At 45.1% G+C, this 24,943-nt stretch overlaps 1 protein-coding gene across 4 annotated transcripts in view; it reads left to right on the forward strand.

Annotated features, from left to right (window-relative positions):
* The window catches only part of LOC111154138 (nucleolar protein 10), a 104,633-nt gene that overhangs the window by 31,434 nt on the left and 48,256 nt on the right, over window positions 1–24,943 (forward strand). For all 4 annotated transcript variants that reach the window (XR_002641066.1, XM_022513549.1, XM_022513552.1 and 1 more), the window contains one exon: window positions 709–761. Coding sequence is in view for 3 of the 4 variants with exons in the window: in XM_022513549.1 (XP_022369257.1) it covers window positions 709–761 (53 nt within the window). In the remaining variant the exon portion in view is untranslated. The remainder of the gene's footprint in view (window positions 1–708; window positions 762–24,943) is intronic.

Raw genomic sequence — 24,943 nt, forward strand, 5'->3', positions numbered from 1 at the left:
CACTTGGCGCTGCTGCTCCTGCGGTTTAGGGGGACGCCTTCACCGGGGGCTGCGAACTTCTCCCACACCTCAGTTCTGCTCTTAAAATGCGGATCTGTTAGTTGAGTCTGTTCAGACTCCCTTGTGAGTGAAATGACTGGGTAGAGTGAGGGCTGTGAGGTGGTGTGTAGGTCTCTTCTGGTGCGGCTACAGCTGTAGCGTCCCCCTGAGTCGTTTGTTTGTAGTTTAGGTGCGGAGCTTAATGCAAACCTCAGGAGCAGCTTCGCTGTGACATTCTGTGGGAGATGCTTTGCCTTGGTTCTTTGATTCCTGATTAACGGAAAGAAGCCTTTTTTCTTAACTTCATTATTATTATTATTGTAAATAGTGCACCTGAACTGCGTTTTGTCTGTGTGTGTGAAGTGTCAAACTCCCCCTTAAAAACGATGGCAGACTTGATGTGGACCTGAGCGCATAGCAGCGGAAAGAGCTTACTTCCTTGGCTAGTATGGCTTGAGCATTTTACATGTGGGGAAGCTGGTCTTCAGGATCCTTAGGTGCCTGTGTAGGAGGATCAGAGACTGAAGCCCATGACCTGATTCCTAGGCGCTTGGCCTCCAGGCCCCCCTCTTCTGCCGTGCGCTGGAACATTTCCAAGTGTAAAACAAATGGAAGAGGGCACCTCTTTCTTCCCCATGCGTTTACCTTTCTCATTGTGTCTGTTTTTAGGGATGCTGCTTACTGCCAACGAAACCCCCAAGATGGGCATCTATTATATTCCGGTAAGTAACACGAATAGTAGTTATGGTAAAAATAGGATAAGCAAAGACAGTTTATTTTTAAACTGGTCATATTGGAGGCCTTTGGGTTTGCATGTGGTTGTGCAAATTAAACCCAGTAGACTCACTTGTAGTTTCACTTTGTTTCCTGGAACCAGTAAAATAACGCTTCACCATGCTTTTGGGGGAAACCGCTTCCTAGCGCGTGGAGATAGACATTCAGAAGTTGTCTTCGTTCTTCAGATTTACATTCAGTTTTTGTTTCCAAGTATTTTCGAACCGTGAACTTTAAGCTATTAGTGATCAGGAAGTCTGATTCTAAACCAGCAGCCTGGTACTCTCCAGTCATCTTGTTTTCTTACAAGTAAGTTCCGCCTAAGGAAACTGTCTAGGTGGGCCCGGTCTGTGGCAGCCTGCAGGCCCAAGCCTGGCCTTGTGTTCTGCCTTCAAGAATTCTCTTGCATAGGACAGAGGCTTCCCTATCTTTACCTTTCAGGTTACAGGAAGACGGAGACGTGGGGAGGTAGGATCTCCTAAATAGAAAACCACATAGGACGGGTTGGCACTAGATTACTTTTTGGCTGGCAAACAGCTCCCTTTCTGAGATTTGGGGAGAAGAGGGTAGGGGTGAAGAGTGTTGCAGAGCAGGACTCTGGGGAGGTAAACTCCGTAACTGCTGTCAGCCTCCAGTCGGGAAAGTTCTTTGTATTTACGATGGTCCTTCTAAAATAGCTTCATGGTGTGTTTCCCCAAGAAAGTATTCTGGTGGATGTTGACTTCTGTGGTTTCAGGAAACTCGTAAATTGTTGAAAACACTTTGAGATATTTCTTTTGGTTGTTAGTGAAATGAAGGCCATTCCAGCAGCAGACTTTTATGTTTTTCTAAGTTGTCACTTGTTCCGGTTTCCCCGGCCTCTCCAGTACTGTTTCTGTATTGTCGGTTTGTCGGTCTCTCCTCGTCCTCGCTGGTTCAGTGAACACATTTCTTGATCACATCAACTGTGGGCCAGGCCCAGTACTGGATGCTGGCTGGGTGATGGAGTGAAGACAGGACGCAGTTTGAGTCCAGAGTGAGGAGGGCTTCGTGGGAAGAAGTGGGGGGGGTGCTCCGGAGCATTCGGGAGGGGAGATGCACCACCCGGCATGGGGCTGGGACCTGGGGGGAGGTGCAGAGGGTACTCAGAAACCTGCCGATGGGAATGGACTGTCTAGGAGAGACCAGGAGGATGGTTGTGTATGCCGGATGGAGAGGGTGGGGTGCGGGTGGGAGAGAGATCTGAGAAGTAGAAGGACCGGGGTGCAGACCTCAGGGAGAAAGTAATCCACCTGGCAGAGGCACAGAGAGAGAGGGATGGGGATCAAGAGCCAGATGGCAGAGGTCTTGTAAGCCAGGCGGGCATGTCGGTAGGGAGGCCTGGATAGGCTCTAAGCGGGGGAGTGATACGATCAGATTTGCATTTCAGAAGGATTATTTTGGCTGCCACAAGGAGAATGGCTTAGACAGGATCGCATAAGAATATGCCATGGCGGGGCACCTGGGTGGCTCAGTGGGTTAAACCTATGCCTTTGGCTCAGGTCATGATCTCAGGGTCCTGGGATCGAGCCCCGCATCGGGCTCTCTGCTCAGTGGGGAGCCTGCTTCCCCCTCTCTCTCTGCCTGCCTCTCTGCCTACTTGTGATCTCTCTCTCTCTCTCTCTCTGTCAAATAAATAAATAAAATCTTAAAAAAAAAAAAAAAGAATATGCCATGGCCACGCGCAGGAGAGATGAGGATGCGTGTGCCCCCGTGCTTTCCCTTTTTAGTGGTTGTGGCCTTTTGAGTTCTGATTTGAGACAAGGTTGCACTGGCAGGCGGTAATTTCAGAGTTTTGTTATCGTTGCATTGCCAAATGGTGTGTCTCACAGGTGTTTACTGATGCAGGCGTGTACAGATCATGAGAAATGCCTTGCCTCGGTCAGCATGACCTGGTCTTCAAGAGAGATCAATCAGCTCACCTCCTAAATGTTACTTCTCGTCCTGAGAGAGGTTTCTCCTCCTCTTCCTCTTCGGAGTGCTTACTGTGTTTTGGTCCTTAGCGCTTGCCCATAGGGTGTTGATGTCCTGGATTGTGGCAGCTTTCCCAGGTCGGATGTATGGGGCATCAACCAGTGAAGGGGGTGGAGGTCTGCGGGCACCCGCATCAGGAGGGCCACATCAGGAGGCCCGCTAAGTGGATAAGGAATCACAGGCCTCAGAGCCCTGAGCCGTTGGCTGGAGGCAGGAGGGGCTGTCCCGCGTGCTTGGGCGCTAAGACCACCTCAGCCATCTGTGCTCCGCGGGGGCACGAGTGGGGGCAGGATTGGGAGATAGGCTTGGCTGCGGATGGGACGCGGGGAGTAAGGGAGAAGAGAGACCAGAGACTGCAGCCATGTTTCTGCTCAGGGAGTCGGTGGAAAGGGAGGAAGAGGGAGAGGAATAGTAAAACTTGTTCTCCCTTTGGTATCTTCTTCTCCATTTTATAAAAAGATTTTTAAAAGGAACAAACACACAACTTTTTTGATTAGACGAACAACGTATGTATGTTTCTATTTATTCCAATTGTTTTACAAGGTATGAGGAAATAAAAACCATCCGTTCCCTCTTGATAGTATTATAAACACTGTTAATACTGGGATGTAATAGTTTTCAGTTGTGATATTGTTGGTATGAAGTCATATTTTATATACACATTTGTATCTGGGTCGTTCAGTTAACTTCAGAAATATTAATTCCAAGGCATTAAAATCACCTAACACGTTTTTATTGTCTCTGTTGTTTTTGCCTTCATTGTAATTGCAGTGTCGTTAGTGCACAGTGTGACAATAGTCGTAGGCGTGAGTATGCCGAGCTCCGCTTCCATCCACTGCTCAGTGCTCCCCACCGGCATGCTCATGGTCCCCTTCCCCTCTGTCACCTGTTGCCCCGGTTCTCTGCATGCGTTTTCATTGCCTGGCTTGTGACGTTTGTATCCTCTCAGACCTATAGGAGACCCATTATTCTCACTCCGTCTGTCCATCCCTTGGGGTGATTCCAAGTAATAGGGACCTCCATTAACATGTGATAGGGGTCCGTGCTAGCCAGGTGGTGAGAAACTGCTTTCTTGACAAACCTTAGCCTTAGACCTTCTTAGTTTCTCCTTTGTTGCTCGGAGGTAGCCGGGGTTGTGCACGGAGCCCACAGGGGACACTCCCAGGTGGCCGCGTGTGGCGGAGCGGGAGCACAGCATCCGTGCCCGGCTCGACAATGCGCAGGGACTTGTACTCAGCGCTCCTTCCTGACCTGCCTTTTTCCCCTGTGCTGCATGAGCTTTTATAGTGCCCTTGCCTTTACCAGGATCCTATTCTTTTGTAAGACTCCTTCAGAGCAAGGAGAGAGCCCAGGGGTCTAAAAGCCTGCCATTTTCCGTGAGATTTTATCAAACTCACCAAGCTGATATTTGGCACAACGATTTGTTTGACGCCTATAAAACCAGGGAAGTGTGTTTTTAATATACGATTCGTGCCAAATTTAGGAGGTTTGCATTGTGATTTGTTCTAACATCTTATAAATCAGGTATGAAAGCTCTTCCCCCCACCCCCTGCTTTGGGCCTCTACTAAAAAAGGAAGACCGCTTAATGTTCTTTTAGTTTAAGTTTTGTGTCTCTCTCTGATACCGTTTTTTTGAACACTTGAAATCTTTAGAGATTAAGTGTAATTCTTGACTCTACACTCTGCCACATACGGAACCCCATAACTGGTCTTTCATGGCCAGGTGGGTTTTCTCCAGCCCTTACCCTGTTTTTTGTCAGTACACTCCTTTTGTTCCCCCTCTCAGAGACCAGGAAGTGTTATTTTGCCTGTTTGTTTGCATTTTAAATTCCACGGTCTAATTCAACTGCAGCTCCTGAGACCAACGCCAGGAATCGTTTTTTAGGTTTGGTTTTCCTCTGTAATGTAACTTAATTTTTGGGTAGTTCTTTATAATTAAACCTTTGGCAACTGTGTGGATTCTAGAGGGAGTCCAAGGGTCCTGTGGCACCCAGCCAGTGTGGTTAATGTTGTTTCTGTTAGGTGACCCTGAGTTCCACGCCCCCAGAGTGTCAGGACCTCCCGAAACCCCTCACAGCCGGGTAGTTGATTGCTTGCACGCTTGATAAGATGTATGGATGTATAACCTTGAGGAAAAATGTAAAAGGAAAATGCATCATTATTTGTTTAGGAAGCTATTTGATTTAGAAGAATAAAAGTCAAAGTTTTATTTTTAGAACACGTAGGGGCGCCTGTGACCCAGTGGTTAAAGCATCTGACTCTTGATTTTGGCTCAGGTCATGCTCTCTGGGTCGTGAAATCCGAGCCCCACATTGGGCTCCGCACTGGGTGTAGAGACTGCTTGAGGTTCTCTTTCCCCAATTCCCCCTCAGATCCCCTAAAAAAAAAAAACCAAACCCCCAAAAAACAAAAAAATAAAACATGTAAGTTTAACTCAATACAGAGATTATATGCAGTGTCACTGAGCCCGGTAATCGGTGTGGTAGTTAGTATTTTATTTTAAAACACTTATTTTTAGAAAAAAGGTAACTATGTTGTTTTATTGAAATGTTTTTATTATTTGTAAAAAATCAGCCAAGAATTAAATATTTTAACATTCACCATTTAAAGGTTTGTTTTAAATTTGGAAAGTATTTTTGGAGCCAAAGTACCTGAAAATGGGGCGGGATTTCAAATATTATAAGTCCATGATTTCAAATATTACAAATAAAAACAGCAGTCAAATAAAAACATAAAGGATTATATTTAACCTGCACTAGCACTTTTGTTTCTGTTGGGAAATAGCCCTGGAACTCTGCCAGCGTCATGCATAAGTCCCACAAAACTCTGTCTTTGCAAATGGAGTTAACTAGGGTGTTAAGAAGCGTAAACACTTGAGAATACTTGCTTCATTTAATTATAAAACACACATACACACACACGCGTATCCTCACAAAGGCATGTAAAGCCAAAGGAAATAAACGTTTTTTAGTTGCAAAATGTAATAAAAGGGCTCAGACTAAAGAATGAGTGTAGAGTCTCTTTGCTTTAGTGAGTTATCACAAATCTGGAAAAAAGGCCTGTGGTAGAGCCAGGGGCTTCTGACACCATCACTGGGTTCACGTGCTCCAGGCTTCATAGGGCCTTAGTCACTGGTTTGGGTCAAACGTCTGCACTCTGGTCCTTAGGGAGACACACTGTCAGTAAGTATTGCCTGGGTTGGGGGGGGGGGTCAGTGCTTTTGAAATCACTCAGTTGTAGCATTTGGAAGTCACCCTTAGGAAGTGGTGGGAAAACTTTCTAGTCACCGTATGGATGCTTGCGTTTGGATGCACTGGGTTGTTGCTCCAGCAAAGGATTAAATATGGGTACTGGAATTTTCTCCTCAGTGTTTTCTACTTGATAGACTTTAGTGACAAAGCAGAGAAATTTCAATACGAAGGATTTTGCCTGCTCTGTCTGTGGCAGATTGAATTTGTTAGTCTAGTTCTGAACTCAACCGTTCTGTCAGATTAGTATTTCTGGATACGTGGTGGTCGTTGCTGTGTGGCCACTCACAGATATGGCGTCTTCTATTTTTTAAGTCCAGGATTTCAGTTATTCCTGCTCTGAGGTGCTTTGGCGTAATTTTCCAGAAGGCTTACGAACATAGCCATAGAGTGCTTTTTAACAGTAACTCCTTACCTCCACCTCTTAAGAAATCAGCATATTTTTATCAGCTATCCAAACTGCAAGTAAGTTATATTACATTAGATTTGACAGTATCTGAAAAGTAAGTGCTTAAAATTCTTAGGTGGGTGACTCCTTTGCTCTTTTGTCTCTTGGCCTTTTTGTCTTCTCCTGTGTTATAAAAGTAAGTGGAGGAGACTGACCAGTGCTTCTCTTTGTTCAGCAAGAAGATACTGAGCATGTGCTTGGACGCAGGACTGTGTCTGTGAGCACAGCTGTCTTCCCACCTGCCTTTGTGAGTTCACAGTCTAGGGGAGGGTGGTGGTAGACCAGTGTGTAGCTAAGTGCTGTGGAGGCAGGGACCGGGTGCAGTGACAGAGGAATATCATTGGAGGACCAGGCCCCAATTACCACTCTCCATTTTATATAGACATTTTAGGTCTCTTCTCTATATGGATGTTATCTTATCGGTTTTAATCTTGAAGTTCAGGGTTAAGGACTTGGTCTTCTTCCTGTCTTACGATTGCAGCATATACTTGGGGGCAAAATGGTGAATGACGGATTTGTTCCGTAATTTATAATCTCTAGAAACAAAGCAAAGAGCAGAGAGCATTTTAGCCAATGAAAAAAGTGCTGCTCTTCCTGGAGAGTCGTGTGTACGTACAATCAAGTGCCCTTGCTTTCTTAACATGGTTCTCACATATAGATCACTTAAGTAGCACATGACACAGCCAACCACACCTTTTTGAAACACTGTCTTGGCTTCTAGAACAGCATATGCTCTTGGTTTTCCTCCTGTCGTCTAGTCGGCCCTTCTCAGTCTCCTCTGGTGGCTCCTTCTGTGTGTGGTCCGGGTATTGGGCCTCCCCTCTCTCCTCTTGACTTTCAGGTCCTTGTCACTTCTGTTTATATGCTTTCCCTCAGGAGCTCGTCTGTCCCTAGGCTTTCTGTGACACCTGAATGCCGATAACTTCCAAATTTCTGTCTCTGGTCTTTCCTTCTCTGAGCTACAGTCATGTATCCACTGATCTGTTTGGGTTCTCCACTGGGAGATCTAATAGTCACGTCTCTGTAAGTCCACTGTAGAATTCTTGATCCCAGCCCCCCACACTTACCCCACACCCGCCATGTGTTCCTGCTTCAGCAGGACTCGCCATCCACCCAGTTACCTAGGCCCAGAGCCCAGAAGCCAGCTTCATTCCCCTCGCTCTTCACTTCATGCCTCCTTCTCCCTCTGTCAGCAGATCACGTTGCCTCCATTTCCGGTTTGGTTCAGACCCTGCCGTGTTCCCGTGCTGCAGCCCTGGCCCTCACCCAGATTGCCAGGACGGCCTTGTCACCGCTCGCTCTTCTTTCTCCGTTAGCTCTTGCAGCCTGTTCTCCACATCAACCCAGAGTGTCGTAAAATAGAAAAACGAAACAAGATTATATCACTTACTGCTTAAGACCTTTCAGAAGCTTATCACTTTGCTTAGTGTAACTCCTTTCGTAATTTAAAATGCCCTATAAGCTGAAAAAGGCCAAAAATCCAAAGTCTCCATCTCTCACCTGTCGGAGCATAGAGCTCTATGACCCATTAATCCGTCTACAGGTATCACCAGAGCATGAAACCAAATCCCCAGCCATTGCTGCCACTAAGGGGGGGAATAACGTAAATTAACCCAAACCAACGCATGGAATTAGTTGACAGGAAAATTAAAAGCAAAATCAGAAAAATAGCAGAGTTCGCCACCCGCCACCTCCCCCCCCCCATTCACCACAGGGAGCCACCAGGAAAGCTGGGCTTGGGCCTGAGTAGCTTGCCTGAGGCCCGCTCCTCCAGTGGGGTTTACCTGCCGCTGTCGGGAGTCCGTCGTGCATCTTGGTGAGACCTCCAAGACTGAGATAATTTCAGAAACTGGTTAAATCATGACTCTCACATCGATATCAAGTAAATGTGCTAAAATTATTTACCTTAGATTGAGAGTGGGAGCAGGGGTGGGAGGGGCGCAGAGAGAATCTCAAGCGGGCTCCGTGTCTGGCGCAGAGCCTGACGTGGGCCTGGATCTCACGACCCTGACATAACCTGAACCGAAATCAGGAGTTGGATGCTTAACCAACTGAGCCACCCAGGCGCCCCGAACATGTTAAGATTTTTATTTAGCCCGTTAATTAAGTGAGGGAACCAGACACAGCTATACCAGATCAAAGGGGAAGTCTAAGAAGGCACACGTTGACATGCAGTAAAGTTAGGTTGAATTGGGCGTGTGCAGATGGGCACAAATCGGCCTTTTCAAAGGTCTGGAGGGTTATTTATGCAGGACAGAATTCCCGTGTGTGGATAAGGAATCACAGGCCTCAGAGCCCTGAGCCGTTGGCTGGAGGCAGGAGGGGCTGTCCCGCGTGCTTGGGCGCTAAGACCACCTCAGCCATCTGTGCTCCGCGGGGGCACGAGTGGGGGCAGGATTGGGAGATAGGCTTGGCTGCGGATGGGACGCGGGGAGTAAGGGAGAAGAGAGACCAGAGACTGCAGCCATGTTTCTGCTCAGGGAGTCGGTGGAAAGGGAGGAAGAGGGAGAGGAATAGTAAAACTTGTTCTCCCTTTGGTATCTTCTTCTCCATTTTATAAAAAGATTTTTAAAAGGAACAAACACACAACTTTTTTGATTAGACGAACAACGTATGTATGTTTCTATTTATTCCAATTGTTTTACAAGGTATGAGGAAATAAAAACCATCCGTTCCCTCTTGATAGTATTATAAACACTGTTAATACTGGGATGTAATAGTTTTCAGTTGTGATATTGTTGGTATGAAGTCATATTTTATATACACATTTGTATCTGGGTCGTTCAGTTAACTTCAGAAATATTAATTCCAAGGCATTAAAATCACCTAACACGTTTTTATTGTCTCTGTTGTTTTTGCCTTCATTGTAATTGCAGTGTCGTTAGTGCACAGTGTGACAATAGTCGTAGGCGTGAGTATGCCGAGCTCCGCTTCCATCCACTGCTCAGTGCTCCCCACCGGCATGCTCATGGTCCCCTTCCCCTCTGTCACCTGTTGCCCCGGTTCTCTGCATGCGTTTTCATTGCCTGGCTTGTGACGTTTGTATCCTCTCAGACCTATAGGAGACCCATTATTCTCACTCCGTCTGTCCATCCCTTGGGGTGATTCCAAGTAATAGGGACCTCCATTAACATGTGATAGGGGTCCGTGCTAGCCAGGTGGTGAGAAACTGCTTTCTTGACAAACCTTAGCCTTAGACCTTCTTAGTTTCTCCTTTGTTGCTCGGAGGTAGCCGGGGTTGTGCACGGAGCCCACAGGGGACACTCCCAGGTGGCCGCGTGTGGCGGAGCGGGAGCACAGCATCCGTGCCCGGCTCGACAATGCGCAGGGACTTGTACTCAGCGCTCCTTCCTGACCTGCCTTTTTCCCCTGTGCTGCATGAGCTTTTATAGTGCCCTTGCCTTTACCAGGATCCTATTCTTTTGTAAGACTCCTTCAGAGCAAGGAGAGAGCCCAGGGGTCTAAAAGCCTGCCATTTTCCGTGAGATTTTATCAAACTCACCAAGCTGATATTTGGCACAACGATTTGTTTGACGCCTATAAAACCAGGGAAGTGTGTTTTTAATATACGATTCGTGCCAAATTTAGGAGGTTTGCATTGTGATTTGTTCTAACATCTTATAAATCAGGTATGAAAGCTCTTCCCCCCACCCCCTGCTTTGGGCCTCTACTAAAAAAGGAAGACCGCTTAATGTTCTTTTAGTTTAAGTTTTGTGTCTCTCTCTGATACCGTTTTTTTGAACACTTGAAATCTTTAGAGATTAAGTGTAATTCTTGACTCTACACTCTGCCACATACGGAACCCCATAACTGGTCTTTCATGGCCAGGTGGGTTTTCTCCAGCCCTTACCCTGTTTTTTGTCAGTACACTCCTTTTGTTCCCCCTCTCAGAGACCAGGAAGTGTTATTTTGCCTGTTTGTTTGCATTTTAAATTCCACGGTCTAATTCAACTGCAGCTCCTGAGACCAACGCCAGGAATCGTTTTTTAGGTTTGGTTTTCCTCTGTAATGTAACTTAATTTTTGGGTAGTTCTTTATAATTAAACCTTTGGCAACTGTGTGGATTCTAGAGGGAGTCCAAGGGTCCTGTGGCACCCAGCCAGTGTGGTTAATGTTGTTTCTGTTAGGTGACCCTGAGTTCCACGCCCCCAGAGTGTCAGGACCTCCCGAAACCCCTCACAGCCGGGTAGTTGATTGCTTGCACGCTTGATAAGATGTATGGATGTATAACCTTGAGGAAAAATGTAAAAGGAAAATGCATCATTATTTGTTTAGGAAGCTATTTGATTTAGAAGAATAAAAGTCAAAGTTTTATTTTTAGAACACGTAGGGGCGCCTGTGACCCAGTGGTTAAAGCATCTGACTCTTGATTTTGGCTCAGGTCATGCTCTCTGGGTCGTGAAATCCGAGCCCCACATTGGGCTCCGCACTGGGTGTAGAGACTGCTTGAGGTTCTCTTTCCCCAATTCCCCCTCAGATCCCCTAAAAAAAAAAAACCAAACCCCCAAAAAACAAAAAAATAAAACATGTAAGTTTAACTCAATACAGAGATTATATGCAGTGTCACTGAGCCCGGTAATCGGTGTGGTAGTTAGTATTTTATTTTAAAACACTTATTTTTAGAAAAAAGGTAACTATGTTGTTTTATTGAAATGTTTTTATTATTTGTAAAAAATCAGCCAAGAATTAAATATTTTAACATTCACCATTTAAAGGTTTGTTTTAAATTTGGAAAGTATTTTTGGAGCCAAAGTACCTGAAAATGGGGCGGGATTTCAAATATTATAAGTCCATGATTTCAAATATTACAAATAAAAACAGCAGTCAAATAAAAACATAAAGGATTATATTTAACCTGCACTAGCACTTTTGTTTCTGTTGGGAAATAGCCCTGGAACTCTGCCAGCGTCATGCATAAGTCCCACAAAACTCTGTCTTTGCAAATGGAGTTAACTAGGGTGTTAAGAAGCGTAAACACTTGAGAATACTTGCTTCATTTAATTATAAAACACACATACACACACACGCGTATCCTCACAAAGGCATGTAAAGCCAAAGGAAATAAACGTTTTTTAGTTGCAAAATGTAATAAAAGGGCTCAGACTAAAGAATGAGTGTAGAGTCTCTTTGCTTTAGTGAGTTATCACAAATCTGGAAAAAAGGCCTGTGGTAGAGCCAGGGGCTTCTGACACCATCACTGGGTTCACGTGCTCCAGGCTTCATAGGGCCTTAGTCACTGGTTTGGGTCAAACGTCTGCACTCTGGTCCTTAGGGAGACACACTGTCAGTAAGTATTGCCTGGGTTGGGGGGGGGGGTCAGTGCTTTTGAAATCACTCAGTTGTAGCATTTGGAAGTCACCCTTAGGAAGTGGTGGGAAAACTTTCTAGTCACCGTATGGATGCTTGCGTTTGGATGCACTGGGTTGTTGCTCCAGCAAAGGATTAAATATGGGTACTGGAATTTTCTCCTCAGTGTTTTCTACTTGATAGACTTTAGTGACAAAGCAGAGAAATTTCAATACGAAGGATTTTGCCTGCTCTGTCTGTGGCAGATTGAATTTGTTAGTCTAGTTCTGAACTCAACCGTTCTGTCAGATTAGTATTTCTGGATACGTGGTGGTCGTTGCTGTGTGGCCACTCACAGATATGGCGTCTTCTATTTTTTAAGTCCAGGATTTCAGTTATTCCTGCTCTGAGGTGCTTTGGCGTAATTTTCCAGAAGGCTTACGAACATAGCCATAGAGTGCTTTTTAACAGTAACTCCTTACCTCCACCTCTTAAGAAATCAGCATATTTTTATCAGCTATCCAAACTGCAAGTAAGTTATATTACATTAGATTTGACAGTATCTGAAAAGTAAGTGCTTAAAATTCTTAGGTGGGTGACTCCTTTGCTCTTTTGTCTCTTGGCCTTTTTGTCTTCTCCTGTGTTATAAAAGTAAGTGGAGGAGACTGACCAGTGCTTCTCTTTGTTCAGCAAGAAGATACTGAGCATGTGCTTGGACGCAGGACTGTGTCTGTGAGCACAGCTGTCTTCCCACCTGCCTTTGTGAGTTCACAGTCTAGGGGAGGGTGGTGGTAGACCAGTGTGTAGCTAAGTGCTGTGGAGGCAGGGACCGGGTGCAGTGACAGAGGAATATCATTGGAGGACCAGGCCCCAATTACCACTCTCCATTTTATATAGACATTTTAGGTCTCTTCTCTATATGGATGTTATCTTATCGGTTTTAATCTTGAAGTTCAGGGTTAAGGACTTGGTCTTCTTCCTGTCTTACGATTGCAGCATATACTTGGGGGCAAAATGGTGAATGACGGATTTGTTCCGTAATTTATAATCTCTAGAAACAAAGCAAAGAGCAGAGAGCATTTTAGCCAATGAAAAAAGTGCTGCTCTTCCTGGAGAGTCGTGTGTACGTACAATCAAGTGCCCTTGCTTTCTTAACATGGTTCTCACATATAGATCACTTAAGTAGCACATGACACAGCCAACCACACCTTTTTGAAACACTGTCTTGGCTTCTAGAACAGCATATGCTCTTGGTTTTCCTCCTGTCGTCTAGTCGGCCCTTCTCAGTCTCCTCTGGTGGCTCCTTCTGTGTGTGGTCCGGGTATTGGGCCTCCCCTCTCTCCTCTTGACTTTCAGGTCCTTGTCACTTCTGTTTATATGCTTTCCCTCAGGAGCTCGTCTGTCCCTAGGCTTTCTGTGACACCTGAATGCCGATAACTTCCAAATTTCTGTCTCTGGTCTTTCCTTCTCTGAGCTACAGTCATGTATCCACTGATCTGTTTGGGTTCTCCACTGGGAGATCTAATAGTCACGTCTCTGTAAGTCCACTGTAGAATTCTTGATCCCAGCCCCCCACACTTACCCCACACCCGCCATGTGTTCCTGCTTCAGCAGGACTCGCCATCCACCCAGTTACCTAGGCCCAGAGCCCAGAAGCCAGCTTCATTCCCCTCGCTCTTCACTTCATGCCTCCTTCTCCCTCTGTCAGCAGATCACGTTGCCTCCATTTCCGGTTTGGTTCAGACCCTGCCGTGTTCCCGTGCTGCAGCCCTGGCCCTCACCCAGATTGCCAGGACGGCCTTGTCACCGCTCGCTCTTCTTTCTCCGTTAGCTCTTGCAGCCTGTTCTCCACATCAACCCAGAGTGTCGTAAAATAGAAAAACGAAACAAGATTATATCACTTACTGCTTAAGACCTTTCAGAAGCTTATCACTTTGCTTAGTGTAACTCCTTTCGTAATTTAAAATGCCCTATAAGCTGAAAAAGGCCAAAAATCCAAAGTCTCCATCTCTCACCTGTCGGAGCATAGAGCTCTATGACCCATTAATCCGTCTACAGGTATCACCAGAGCATGAAACCAAATCCCCAGCCATTGCTGCCACTAAGGGGGGGAATAACGTAAATTAACCCAAACCAACGCATGGAATTAGTTGACAGGAAAATTAAAAGCAAAATCAGAAAAATAGCAGAGTTCGCCACCCGCCACCTCCCCCCCCCCATTCACCACAGGGAGCCACCAGGAAAGCTGGGCTTGGGCCTGAGTAGCTTGCCTGAGGCCCGCTCCTCCAGTGGGGTTTACCTGCCGCTGTCGGGAGTCCGTCGTGCATCTTGGTGAGACCTCCAAGACTGAGATAATTTCAGAAACTGGTTAAATCATGACTCTCACATCGATATCAAGTAAATGTGCTAAAATTATTTACCTTAGATTGAGAGTGGGAGCAGGGGTGGGAGGGGCGCAGAGAGAATCTCAAGCGGGCTCCGTGTCTGGCGCAGAGCCTGACGTGGGCCTGGATCTCACGACCCTGACATAACCTGAACCGAAATCAGGAGTTGGATGCTTAACCAACTGAGCCACCCAGGCGCCCCGAACATGTTAAGATTTTTATTTAGCCCGTTAATTAAGTGAGGGAACCAGACACAGCTATACCAGATCAAAGGGGAAGTCTAAGAAGGCACACGTTGACATGCAGTAAAGTTAGGTTGAATTGGGCGTGTGCAGATGGGCACAAATCGGCCTTTTCAAAGGTCTGGAGGGTTATTTATGCAGGACAGAATTCCCGTGTGTGTGGATAAGGAATCACAGGCCTCAGAGCCCTGAGCCGTTGGCTGGAGGCAGGAGGGGCTGTCCCGCGTGCTTGGGCGCTAAGACCACCTCAGCCATCTGTGCTCCGCGGGGGCACGAGTGGGGGCAGGATTGGGAGATAGGCTTGGCTGCGGATGGGACGCGGGGAGTAAGGGAGAAGAGAGACCAGAGACTGCAGCCATGTTTCTGCTCAGGGAGTCGGTGGAAAGGGAGGAAGAGGGAGAGGAATAGTAAAACTTGTTCTCCCTTTGGTATCTTCTTCTCCATTTTATAAAAAGATTTTTAAAAGGAACAAACACACAACTTTTTTGATTAGACGAACAACGTATGTATGTTTCTATTTATTCCAATTGTTTTACAAGGTATGAGGAAATAAAAACCATCCGTTCCCTCTTGATAGTATTATAAACACTGTTAATACTGGGATGTAATAGTTTTCAGTTGTGATATTGTTGGTATGAAGTCATATTTTATATACACATTTGTATCTGGGTCGTTCAGTTAACTTCAGAAATATTAATTCCAAGGCATTAAAATCACCTAACACGTTTTTATTGTCTCTGTTGTTTTTGCCTTCATTGTAATTGCAGTGTCGTTAGTGCACAGTGTGACAATAGTCGTAGGCGTGAGTATGCCGAGCTCCGCTTCCATCCACTGCTCAGTGCTCCCCACCGGCATGCTCATGGTCCCCTTCCCCTCTGTCACCTGTTGCCCCGGTTCTCTGCATGCGTTTTCATTGCCTGGCTTGTGACGTTTGTATCCTCTCAGACCTATAGGAGACCCATTATTCTCACTCCGTCTGTCCATCCCTTGGGGTGATTCCAAGTAATAGGGACCTCCATTAACATGTGATAGGGGTCCGTGCTAGCCAGGTGGTGAGAAACTGCTTTCTTGACAAACCTTAGCCTTAGACCTTCTTAGTTTCTCCTTTGTTGCTCGGAGGTAGCCGGGGTTGTGCACGGAGCCCACAGGGGACACTCCCAGGTGGCCGCGTGTGGCGGAGCGGGAGCACAGCATCCGTGCCCGGCTCGACAATGCGCAGGGACTTGTACTCAGCGCTCCTTCCTGACCTGCCTTTTTCCCCTGTGCTGCATGAGCTTTTATAGTGCCCTTGCCTTTACCAGGATCCTATTCTTTTGTAAGACTCCTTCAGAGCAAGGAGAGAGCCCAGGGGTCTAAAAGCCTGCCATTTTCCGTGAGATTTTATCAAACTCACCAAGCTGATATTTGGCACAACGATTTGTTTGACGCCTATAAAACCAGGGAAGTGTGTTTTTAATATACGATTCGTGCCAAATTTAGGAGGTTTGCATTGTGATTTGTTCTAACATCTTATAAATCAGGTATGAAAGCTCTTCCCCCCACCCCCTGCTTTGGGCCTCTACTAAAAAAGGAAGACCGCTTAATGTTCTTTTAGTTTAAGTTTTGTGTCTCTCTCTGATACCGTTTTTTTGAACACTTGAAATCTTTAGAGATTAAGTGTAATTCTTGACTCTACACTCTGCCACATACGGAACCCCATAACTGGTCTTTCATGGCCAGGTGGGTTTTCTCCAGCCCTTACCCTGTTTTTTGTCAGTACACTCCTTTTGTTCCCCCTCTCAGAGACCAGGAAGTGTTATTTTGCCTGTTTGTTTGCATTTTAAATTCCACGGTCTAATTCAACTGCAGCTCCTGAGACCAACGCCAGGAATCGTTTTTTAGGTTTGGTTTTCCTCTGTAATGTAACTTAATTTTTGGGTAGTTCTTTATAATTAAACCTTTGGCAACTGTGTGGATTCTAGAGGGAGTCCAAGGGTCCTGTGGCACCCAGCCAGTGTGGTTAATGTTGTTTCTGTTAGGTGACCCTGAGTTCCACGCCCCCAGAGTGTCAGGACCTCCCGAAACCCCTCACAGCCGGGTAGTTGATTGCTTGCACGCTTGATAAGATGTATGGATGTATAACCTTGAGGAAAAATGTAAAAGGAAAATGCATCATTATTTGTTTAGGAAGCTATTTGATTTAGAAGAATAAAAGTCAAAGTTTTATTTTTAGAACACGTAGGGGCGCCTGTGACCCAGTGGTTAAAGCATCTGACTCTTGATTTTGGCTCAGGTCATGCTCTCTGGGTCGTGAAATCCGAGCCCCACATTGGGCTCCGCACTGGGTGTAGAGACTGCTTGAGGTTCTCTTTCCCCAATTCCCCCTCAGATCCCCTAAAAAAAAAAAACCAAACCCCCAAAAAACAAAAAAATAAAACATGTAAGTTTAACTCAATACAGAGATTATATGCAGTGTCACTGAGCCCGGTAATCGGTGTGGTAGTTAGTATTTTATTTTAAAACACTTATTTTTAGAAAAAAGGTAACTATGTTGTTTTATTGAAATGTTTTTATTATTTGTAAAAAATCAGCCAAGAATTAAATATTTTAACATTCACCATTTAAAGGTTTGTTTTAAATTTGGAAAGTATTTTTGGAGCCAAAGTACCTGAAAATGGGGCGGGATTTCAAATATTATAAGTCCATGATTTCAAATATTACAAATAAAAACAGCAGTCAAATAAAAACATAAAGGATTATATTTAACCTGCACTAGCACTTTTGTTTCTGTTGGGAAATAGCCCTGGAACTCTGCCAGCGTCATGCATAAGTCCCACAAAACTCTGTCTTTGCAAATGGAGTTAACTAGGGTGTTAAGAAGCGTAAACACTTGAGAATACTTGCTTCATTTAATTATAAAACACACATACACACACACGCGTATCCTCACAAAGGCATGTAAAGCCAAAGGAAATAAACGTTTTTTAGTTGCAAAATGTAATAAAAGGGCTCAGACTAAAGAATGAGTGTAGAGTCTCTTTGCTTTAGTGAGTTATCACAAATCTGGAAAAAAGGCCTGTGGTAGAGCCAGGGGCTTCTGACACCATCACTGGGTTCACGTGCTCCAGGCTTCATAGGGCCTTAGTCACTGGTTTGGGTCAAACGTCTGCACTCTGGTCCTTAGGGAGACACACTGTCAGTAAGTATTGCCTGGGTTGGGGGGGGGGGTCAGTGCTTTTGAAATCACTCAGTTGTAGCATTTGGAAGTCACCCTTAGGAAGTGGTGGGAAAACTTTCTAGTCACCGTATGGATGCTTGCGTTTGGATGCACTGGGTTGTTGCTCCAGCAAAGGATTAAATATGGGTACTGGAATTTTCTCCTCAGTGTTTTCTACTTGATAGACTTTAGTGACAAAGCAGAGAAATTTCAATACGAAGGATTTTGCCTGCTCTGTCTGTGGCAGATTGAATTTGTTAGTCTAGTTCTGAACTCAACCGTTCTGTCAGATTAGTATTTCTGGATACGTGGTGGTCGTTGCTGTGTGGCCACTCACAGATATGGCGTCTTCTATTTTTTAAGTCCAGGATTTCAGTTATTCCTGCTCTGAGGTGCTTTGGCGTAATTTTCCAGAAGGCTTACGAACATAGCCATAGAGTGCTTTTTAACAGTAACTCCTTACCTCCACCTCTTAAGAAATCAGCATATTTTTATCAGCTATCCAAACTGCAAGTAAGTTATATTACATTAGATTTGACAGTATCTGAAAAGTAAGTGCTTAAAATTCTTAGGTGGGTGACTCCTTTGCTCTTTTGTCTCTTGGCCTTTTTGTCTTCTCCTGTGTTATAAAAGTAAGTGGAGGAGACTGACCAGTGCTTCTCTTTGTTCAGCAAGAAGATACTGAGCATGTGCTTGGACGCAGGACTGTGTCTGTGAGCACAGCTGTCTTCCCACCTGCCTTTGTGAGTTCACAGTCTAGGGGAGGGTGGTGGTAGACCAGTGTGTAGCTAAGTGCTGTGGAGGCAGGGACCGGGTGCAGTGACAGAGGAATATCATTGGAGGACCAGGCCCCAATTACCACTCTCCATTTTATATAGACATTTTAGGTCTCTTCTCTATATGGATGTTATCTTATCGGTTTTAATCTTGAAGTTCAGGGTTAAGGACTTGGTCTTCTTCCTGTCTTACGATTGCAGCATATACTTGGGGGCAAAATGGTGAATGACGGATTTGTTCCGTAATTTATAATCTCTAGAAACAAAGCAAAGAGCAGAGAGCATTTTAGCCAATGAAAAAAGTGCTGCTCTTCCTGGAGAGTCGTGTGTACGTACAATCAAGTGCCCTTGCTTTCTTAACATGGTTCTCACATATAGATCACTTAAGTAGCACATGACACAGCCAACCACACCTTTTTGAAACACTGTCTTGGCTTCTAGAACAGCATATGCTCTTGGTTTTCCTCCTGTCGTCTAGTCGGCCCTTCTCAGTCTCCTCTGGTGGCTCCTTCTGTGTGTGGTCCGGGTATTGGGCCTCCCCTCTCTCCTCTTGACTTTCAGGTCCTTGTCACTTCTGTTTATATGCTTTCCCTCAGGAGCTCGTCTGTCCCTAGGCTTTCTGTGACACCTGAATGCCGATAACTTCCAAATTTCTGTCTCTGGTCTTTCCTTCTCTGAGCTACAGTCATGTATCCACTGATCTGTTTGGGTTCTCCACTGGGAGATCTAATAGTCACGTCTCTGTAAGTCCACTGTAGAATTCTTGATCCCAGCCCCCCACACTTACCCCACACCCGCCATGTGTTCCTGCTTCAGCAGGACTCGCCATCCACCCAGTTACCTAGGCCCAGAGCCCAGAAGCCAGCTTCATTCCCCTCGCTCTTCACTTCATGCCTCCTTCTCCCTCTGTCAGCAGATCACGTTGCCTCCATTTCCGGTTTGGTTCAGACCCTGCCGTGTTCCCGTGCTGCAGCCCTGGCCCTCACCCAGATTGCCAGGACGGCCTTGTCACCGCTCGCTCTTCTTTCTCCGTTAGCTCTTGCAGCCTGTTCTCCACATCAACCCAGAGTGTCGTAAAATAGAAAAACGAAACAAGATTATATCACTTACTGCTTAAGACCTTTCAGAAGCTTATCACTTTGCTTAGTGTAACTCCTTTCGTAATTTAAAATGCCCTATAAGCTGAAAAAGGCCAAAAATCCAAAGTCTCCATCTCTCACCTGTCGGAGCATAGAGCTCTATGACCCATTAATCCGTCTACAGGTATCACCAGAGCATGAAACCAAATCCCCAGCCATTGCTGCCACTAAGGGGGGGAATAACGTAAATTAACCCAAACCAACGCATGGAATTAGTTGACAGGAAAATTAAAAGCAAAATCAGAAAAATAGCAGAGTTCGCCACCCGCCACCTCCCCCCCCCCATTCACCACAGGGAGCCACCAGGAAAGCTGGGCTTGGGCCTGAGTAGCTTGCCTGAGGCCCGCTCCTCCAGTGGGGTTTACCTGCCGCTGTCGGGAGTCCGTCGTGCATCTTGGTGAGACCTCCAAGACTGAGATAATTTCAGAAACTGGTTAAATCATGACTCTCACATCGATATCAAGTAAATGTGCTAAAATTATTTACCTTAGATTGAGAGTGGGAGCAGGGGTGGGAGGGGCGCAGAGAGAATCTCAAGCGGGCTCCGTGTCTGGCGCAGAGCCTGACGTGGGCCTGGATCTCACGACCCTGACATAACCTGAACCGAAATCAGGAGTTGGATGCTTAACCAACTGAGCCACCCAGGCGCCCCGAACATGTTAAGATTTTTATTTAGCCCGTTAATTAAGTGAGGGAACCAGACACAGCTATACCAGATCAAAGGGGAAGTCTAAGAAGGCACACGTTGACATGCAGTAAAGTTAGGTTGAATTGGGCGTGTGCAGATGGGCACAAATCGGCCTTTTCAAAGGTCTGGAGGGTTATTTATGCAGGACAGAATTCCCGTGTGTGTTGGGTAGACAGTGTTTTGCTTTGCTACCTGTCGCCGACATTTAGAGCCATAAAATAAATTCCACAGCTCAGAATCCGAATCTCGCAGGGTGTGCTCTAGATCAGGGGTTTGCAAACTAAACACCACCACCTGTTTTTATAAGTAGTTGTGTTAGAACGTGGCACACCCGCTCACACCTGCGTTGTCCTTGGCAGCTTGCGACTAAAATGGCAGAGTTGAGCCGTGGGGACCCGATGGCCCCCAGAACCTGGAGTGTGTACTGGCCCTTTAAGAAAAAGTTGGCCAACCCCCGCCCTGAACCATGCAGAGTTTTCCATGGTTTTCCCTACACTTACTTATGTACTTAAAAAGTTACACATTTCCTCATCACAGTATAAGTACTACAAAATAAAACACATAAATATGAAACATGGATTTGGGATCATGTTTGGTTTTCACTGTTAACCTCTAGCACCCGAAGCGAAGCATTCAAGTAATAGGGGTGTGGAAAAATTAGTAAAACAAGTACGTGTGAGAGGGTTGACTGTGATTTGGAGAATCTTAAATAACGACTGTCAGCCTCCATGATGGCTGGTTGGCAGTGTTAATTTTTAGCTATTATACCAAGTTAGAATTTTGCATTTGCCTTTTCCTGCTACCACTACTGAATCACAGGAGCGGAGAACGGGGCTCATAAGGTCCAGAGTGTGATTTTTATACGGTAGGATAAGGATCAGTTCCTTCGCCCTGACAGTACATTCTAATCAGCCAGCTCAGAACATCTTGGAGTGATGCAATCTCTGTATTTGGGAGGTGCTGACAGATTTATAAGAGTAGTACCTTGTCCAGAAGATTTAATAGCGATGCTGGTAAGAGGATAAACTCTTTCCTAGAAGAATGCAGAAGGAAAATACGGAAGTACAGGCTTTTAGCTTTTGTTGGACCCTTTTTGAAACTTGTGCAAAAGTCGGCTTTTCTTCTGGGTAATGCAGACTTGATCTGCTTTAAAAATTGGGAAATAACGCCTCCATATTTCTTCCTGTGCTGGAAGTGCTGTGTGTGCTCCTGAGATGTGGGCTCGAGTCTAGACTGTGATTGGTCCAGTGGATCCAGTGCGATCCCGAGCCGGTACTGAGAGGCCTCTTGCATCTGCTCATCTGGTATTTGGAGATTCCCAGGTGGGAGATCTCTCTGGCCGGCTGGTGTGTGGTGAATGGCCCTGAGTACGCTAGTGTCCATGTTCATTCCTAAAAGTGACAAGACACATTTTCAGCTGGAGTGCTCGTTTAGGCAGAGGGCTGTTAGACACGGGGACAAAAGTTATTTTGTTACAAATTCCTGTTGCATAATGCCTGTAACGGTATATTCTCTTGGTTTAGGGGGGGCAGTGCCTGATACAAAGAAAACTGTACCCCTGGGGAATTTGCTAGCATGCAAAGGATATACAAGACAACATGAACTGGTGTGCTGTAGGGGAATGGGGGAACCTTTTGAAGCACGCAACGGTAGAGAGGGAAGGGAACTTAAAGGTCAGCTCGTCCAACTCCTTCATTTAGAGCTCAGGAATTAAGTTACTTATTCAAAGTCAGATGAGAAGCTGGTGGGCAGAGCCAGATCTAGAATGCATTTCTTCAGTCCACGTTGCAGAATGGAAACATCTGAGATTTGGTCATTAGTCTAACCTGAGTTTGAAAACCAGCTTTTTCACTTGCAAATTTTGAGACCTTGAGTGGGCCACTTACCCTGCCTGAGCCTTAGTTTCTTGAACTGTGGGAGAGGAGTGCTGTTGTCAGGCAGTTGTGGGGAACAGATGGATTTATTTGATCATGTATCGTGGTGCCGGGCACATTGGGGATGGTCAGCTGGTTATGACTCTTACACTTCCTTACAGTAGCAAAATTCAGGGAGGCCGGGGGCAGAGAATATTTGGCATTACGTGGCCATGGGCCTTTATGTAGCTTTTGGAAGGAATGTGTTTTGAGCAAAACAGATAAACTGAAAAGTTTGTGGTAAAATCATAAGTATGAACTAAGTTAAGAAAATGATTTGGGAAATAGGACTTGGTATTGTTTGGTCTGTAACAGAGTGTATAAAATGCAGGTTGAGAAGGAGCAGTCGAATGCCATTCATTTTGTGTGTGATTAATTATTGAAACAGAAAGCAGTGATGAAATCTGGTTGCTAAAATAAGAAATCTGATTTTTAAAACTTTTTGGGACGCCTGAGTGGCTCAGTTGGTTGGACGACTGCCTTCGGCTCAGGTCATGATCCTGGAGTTTCGGGATCAAGTCCCGCATCGGGCTCCCAGCTCCAAGGGGAGTCTGCTTCTCCCTCTGACCTTCTCCTTGCTCATGCTCTCTCTCACTGTCTCTCTCTCAAATAAATAAATAAAATCTTAAAAATAAATAAATAAATAAATAAATAAAATAAGAAATCTGATTTTTAAAACTTTTTAAAAATCCGATTTTAAAATGCATTTAAAAATGCATTTCCCTCCATTATATCCTCAGAGCCTGCTCTTTAGAGAAAATGGCAAATAAAGAGAAGCGGGAGAAAACTCCAGCATCTCTCCACCACCCAAAGACAAACGCATTAATATCCTGCTGTTATTTTTTTCCATTGTTTTAATCTGAAACATTGCTTATGTGGTTTCATACCTTGCTTTTTCCCCAGTTAATTAGTATTTCCCAGGGTCATTATAGACTCTTGGAGATTAGTTAAAAAGTGGGTTTTGAATATGAACAGAAAGGTAATATATAGCTGGGGCACCTGGATGGCTCAATCGATTGAGTGTCTGGCTGTGGTTTTGGCTCAGCTCTGATCTCAGGGTTGTGGGAACGAACCCATGTTGGGCTCTGTGTTCAACGGGGCGTCTGCTTGTCCCTCTTCCTCTGCCTGTGCGTGCGCATATGCTCCCCCCCAAATAAAAAAATCTTTTAAAAAAGACTAATATATAGCTATTTTTAAAAATGTTTAAATATCAGAAAAAAGATGGAAAAAAACAATCCTAGTCTCACTAGAGATATTCTTGCTAATATTTTGTTAAATTTTCTTTGCATTTGGGAATAGCTTAGTGGCCATTGACTAAATTTATGGCACAATCCCATATTAAGTTCACCTAGCTTACATAGATAGAAATAGAAGTCCTTCAGGGCGCTAGGGCCAGAGGGATGGAGCGCACGGTGGCTGTTATGTGATTTCCACGTGGTGCGCCCGCGTCCTGGACTGCACTGGGTGGGAGAGAGCCTTTCTCAACTAGGGGAATTCGGTCCTAATTCCAAAGTGTCCACTGTACATGATTGGTTACCTTCTCTCCTCTGCGTGGAGGAAGGTATTAGATACGTGTCATTCTGGGAGAATAGAGATAGTAGTCCATTAGTTTTTGTGTTATGCAGTAGATACGAGGAACACCACTAGAAAAAGGCTGCTTGGATCTGTTGTTTCTTTCCATAGCTGTTTGCCCTCGTATTTCTCATAGCATCACCACACCGAGTACGATCCTGACCATTTAAGAGGTGGGGTTTTTTTGTTTTGTTTTGTTTTTTTGATGTGACAAGGCCACTAGATGCAAGTCCCCCAGTGTATCTGCCCTGTTCCAACACTGAGGGAAATGTACTCTTTGACCTCCTGAAGGATATCCCGAAGGGATTTTCAAATTTAATTTTGGTTAAGCTCCATTTCGTCTTACCTGCTTGATTTTAGAGCCTGATCTCTATGTAAGAGGTTAAATCCATGAAATTGAACTTCAGGAACATGACATGGAATGGGTGGGGTAGGAGACAGGAAAAGATGTTAAAAACACAGTTAGCAAGTTCAGAATGGGCAGGAAAGCTTAACCATAGCCTCTGTGAAAAAGAGATCTGGGAGTTCTCTCACTGTAAATCAAAGGCGTGAGTGTCCGGCAGAATGTTGGCGGTGACACCGCCTATGCATGGGGTAGAAGACAAGGTGGTCCAGTGAAGGGGTGATCGGAATGTGGGAACGGTCACTGAGAAATAATTTATAGGCTGAGGGTCAGAGCAAGCTTAGAAGAGAGTTCAGGAGTTGTGTTGTCATGCACATCTAGAGAAGGCATGTTTTAAGGGTGTAGGGAAAGAGATTATAGAGGAAAGGCACCTGCGTGAGGCAGAGGACATGGTGGGGTGTTGGACTGACTACAGGGGACAGTGTCTGGGACTGAGAGTACAGGAGAAGCTGTTGGAATATGGGGGCGATGGAGAAGATGGAACTTTCAGAGCTTCTGCAAGGAAGAAAAAGACAAATTTGAAGAAGAAACACAATTCATTGTAAACTGAGTTCAGTTTTCAGACCAAAGATGCATCTTTTTCAGATGTCTTGATTTGTAATAGTGCAAGTGGGACATATGCTTAATTTTGTTCTCTAAGAAAAATGTTTTAGAGATAAAGCTAATAAGCCTGTAAGATCTAGAAGGATAAAATATCTTATAAAAGTAAAAGACTTAATTTTATGGAGAAAAAAAATGTGAGGCACTTACAGGTTAATGGAACAGTTAGATCCAAAGCCTGTGTATTTTCTGATGAACAAAAGCCTGTGTATTTACTGATGAACAAAAGGAAAGGGATGCAGA

This window comes from Enhydra lutris, unplaced genomic scaffold (assembly GCF_002288905.1).
Source record: "Enhydra lutris kenyoni isolate GAN:26980312 unplaced genomic scaffold, ASM228890v2 scaffoldscaffold35, whole genome shotgun sequence".
Taxonomy (NCBI): Eukaryota; Metazoa; Chordata; class Mammalia; order Carnivora; family Mustelidae; genus Enhydra; species Enhydra lutris.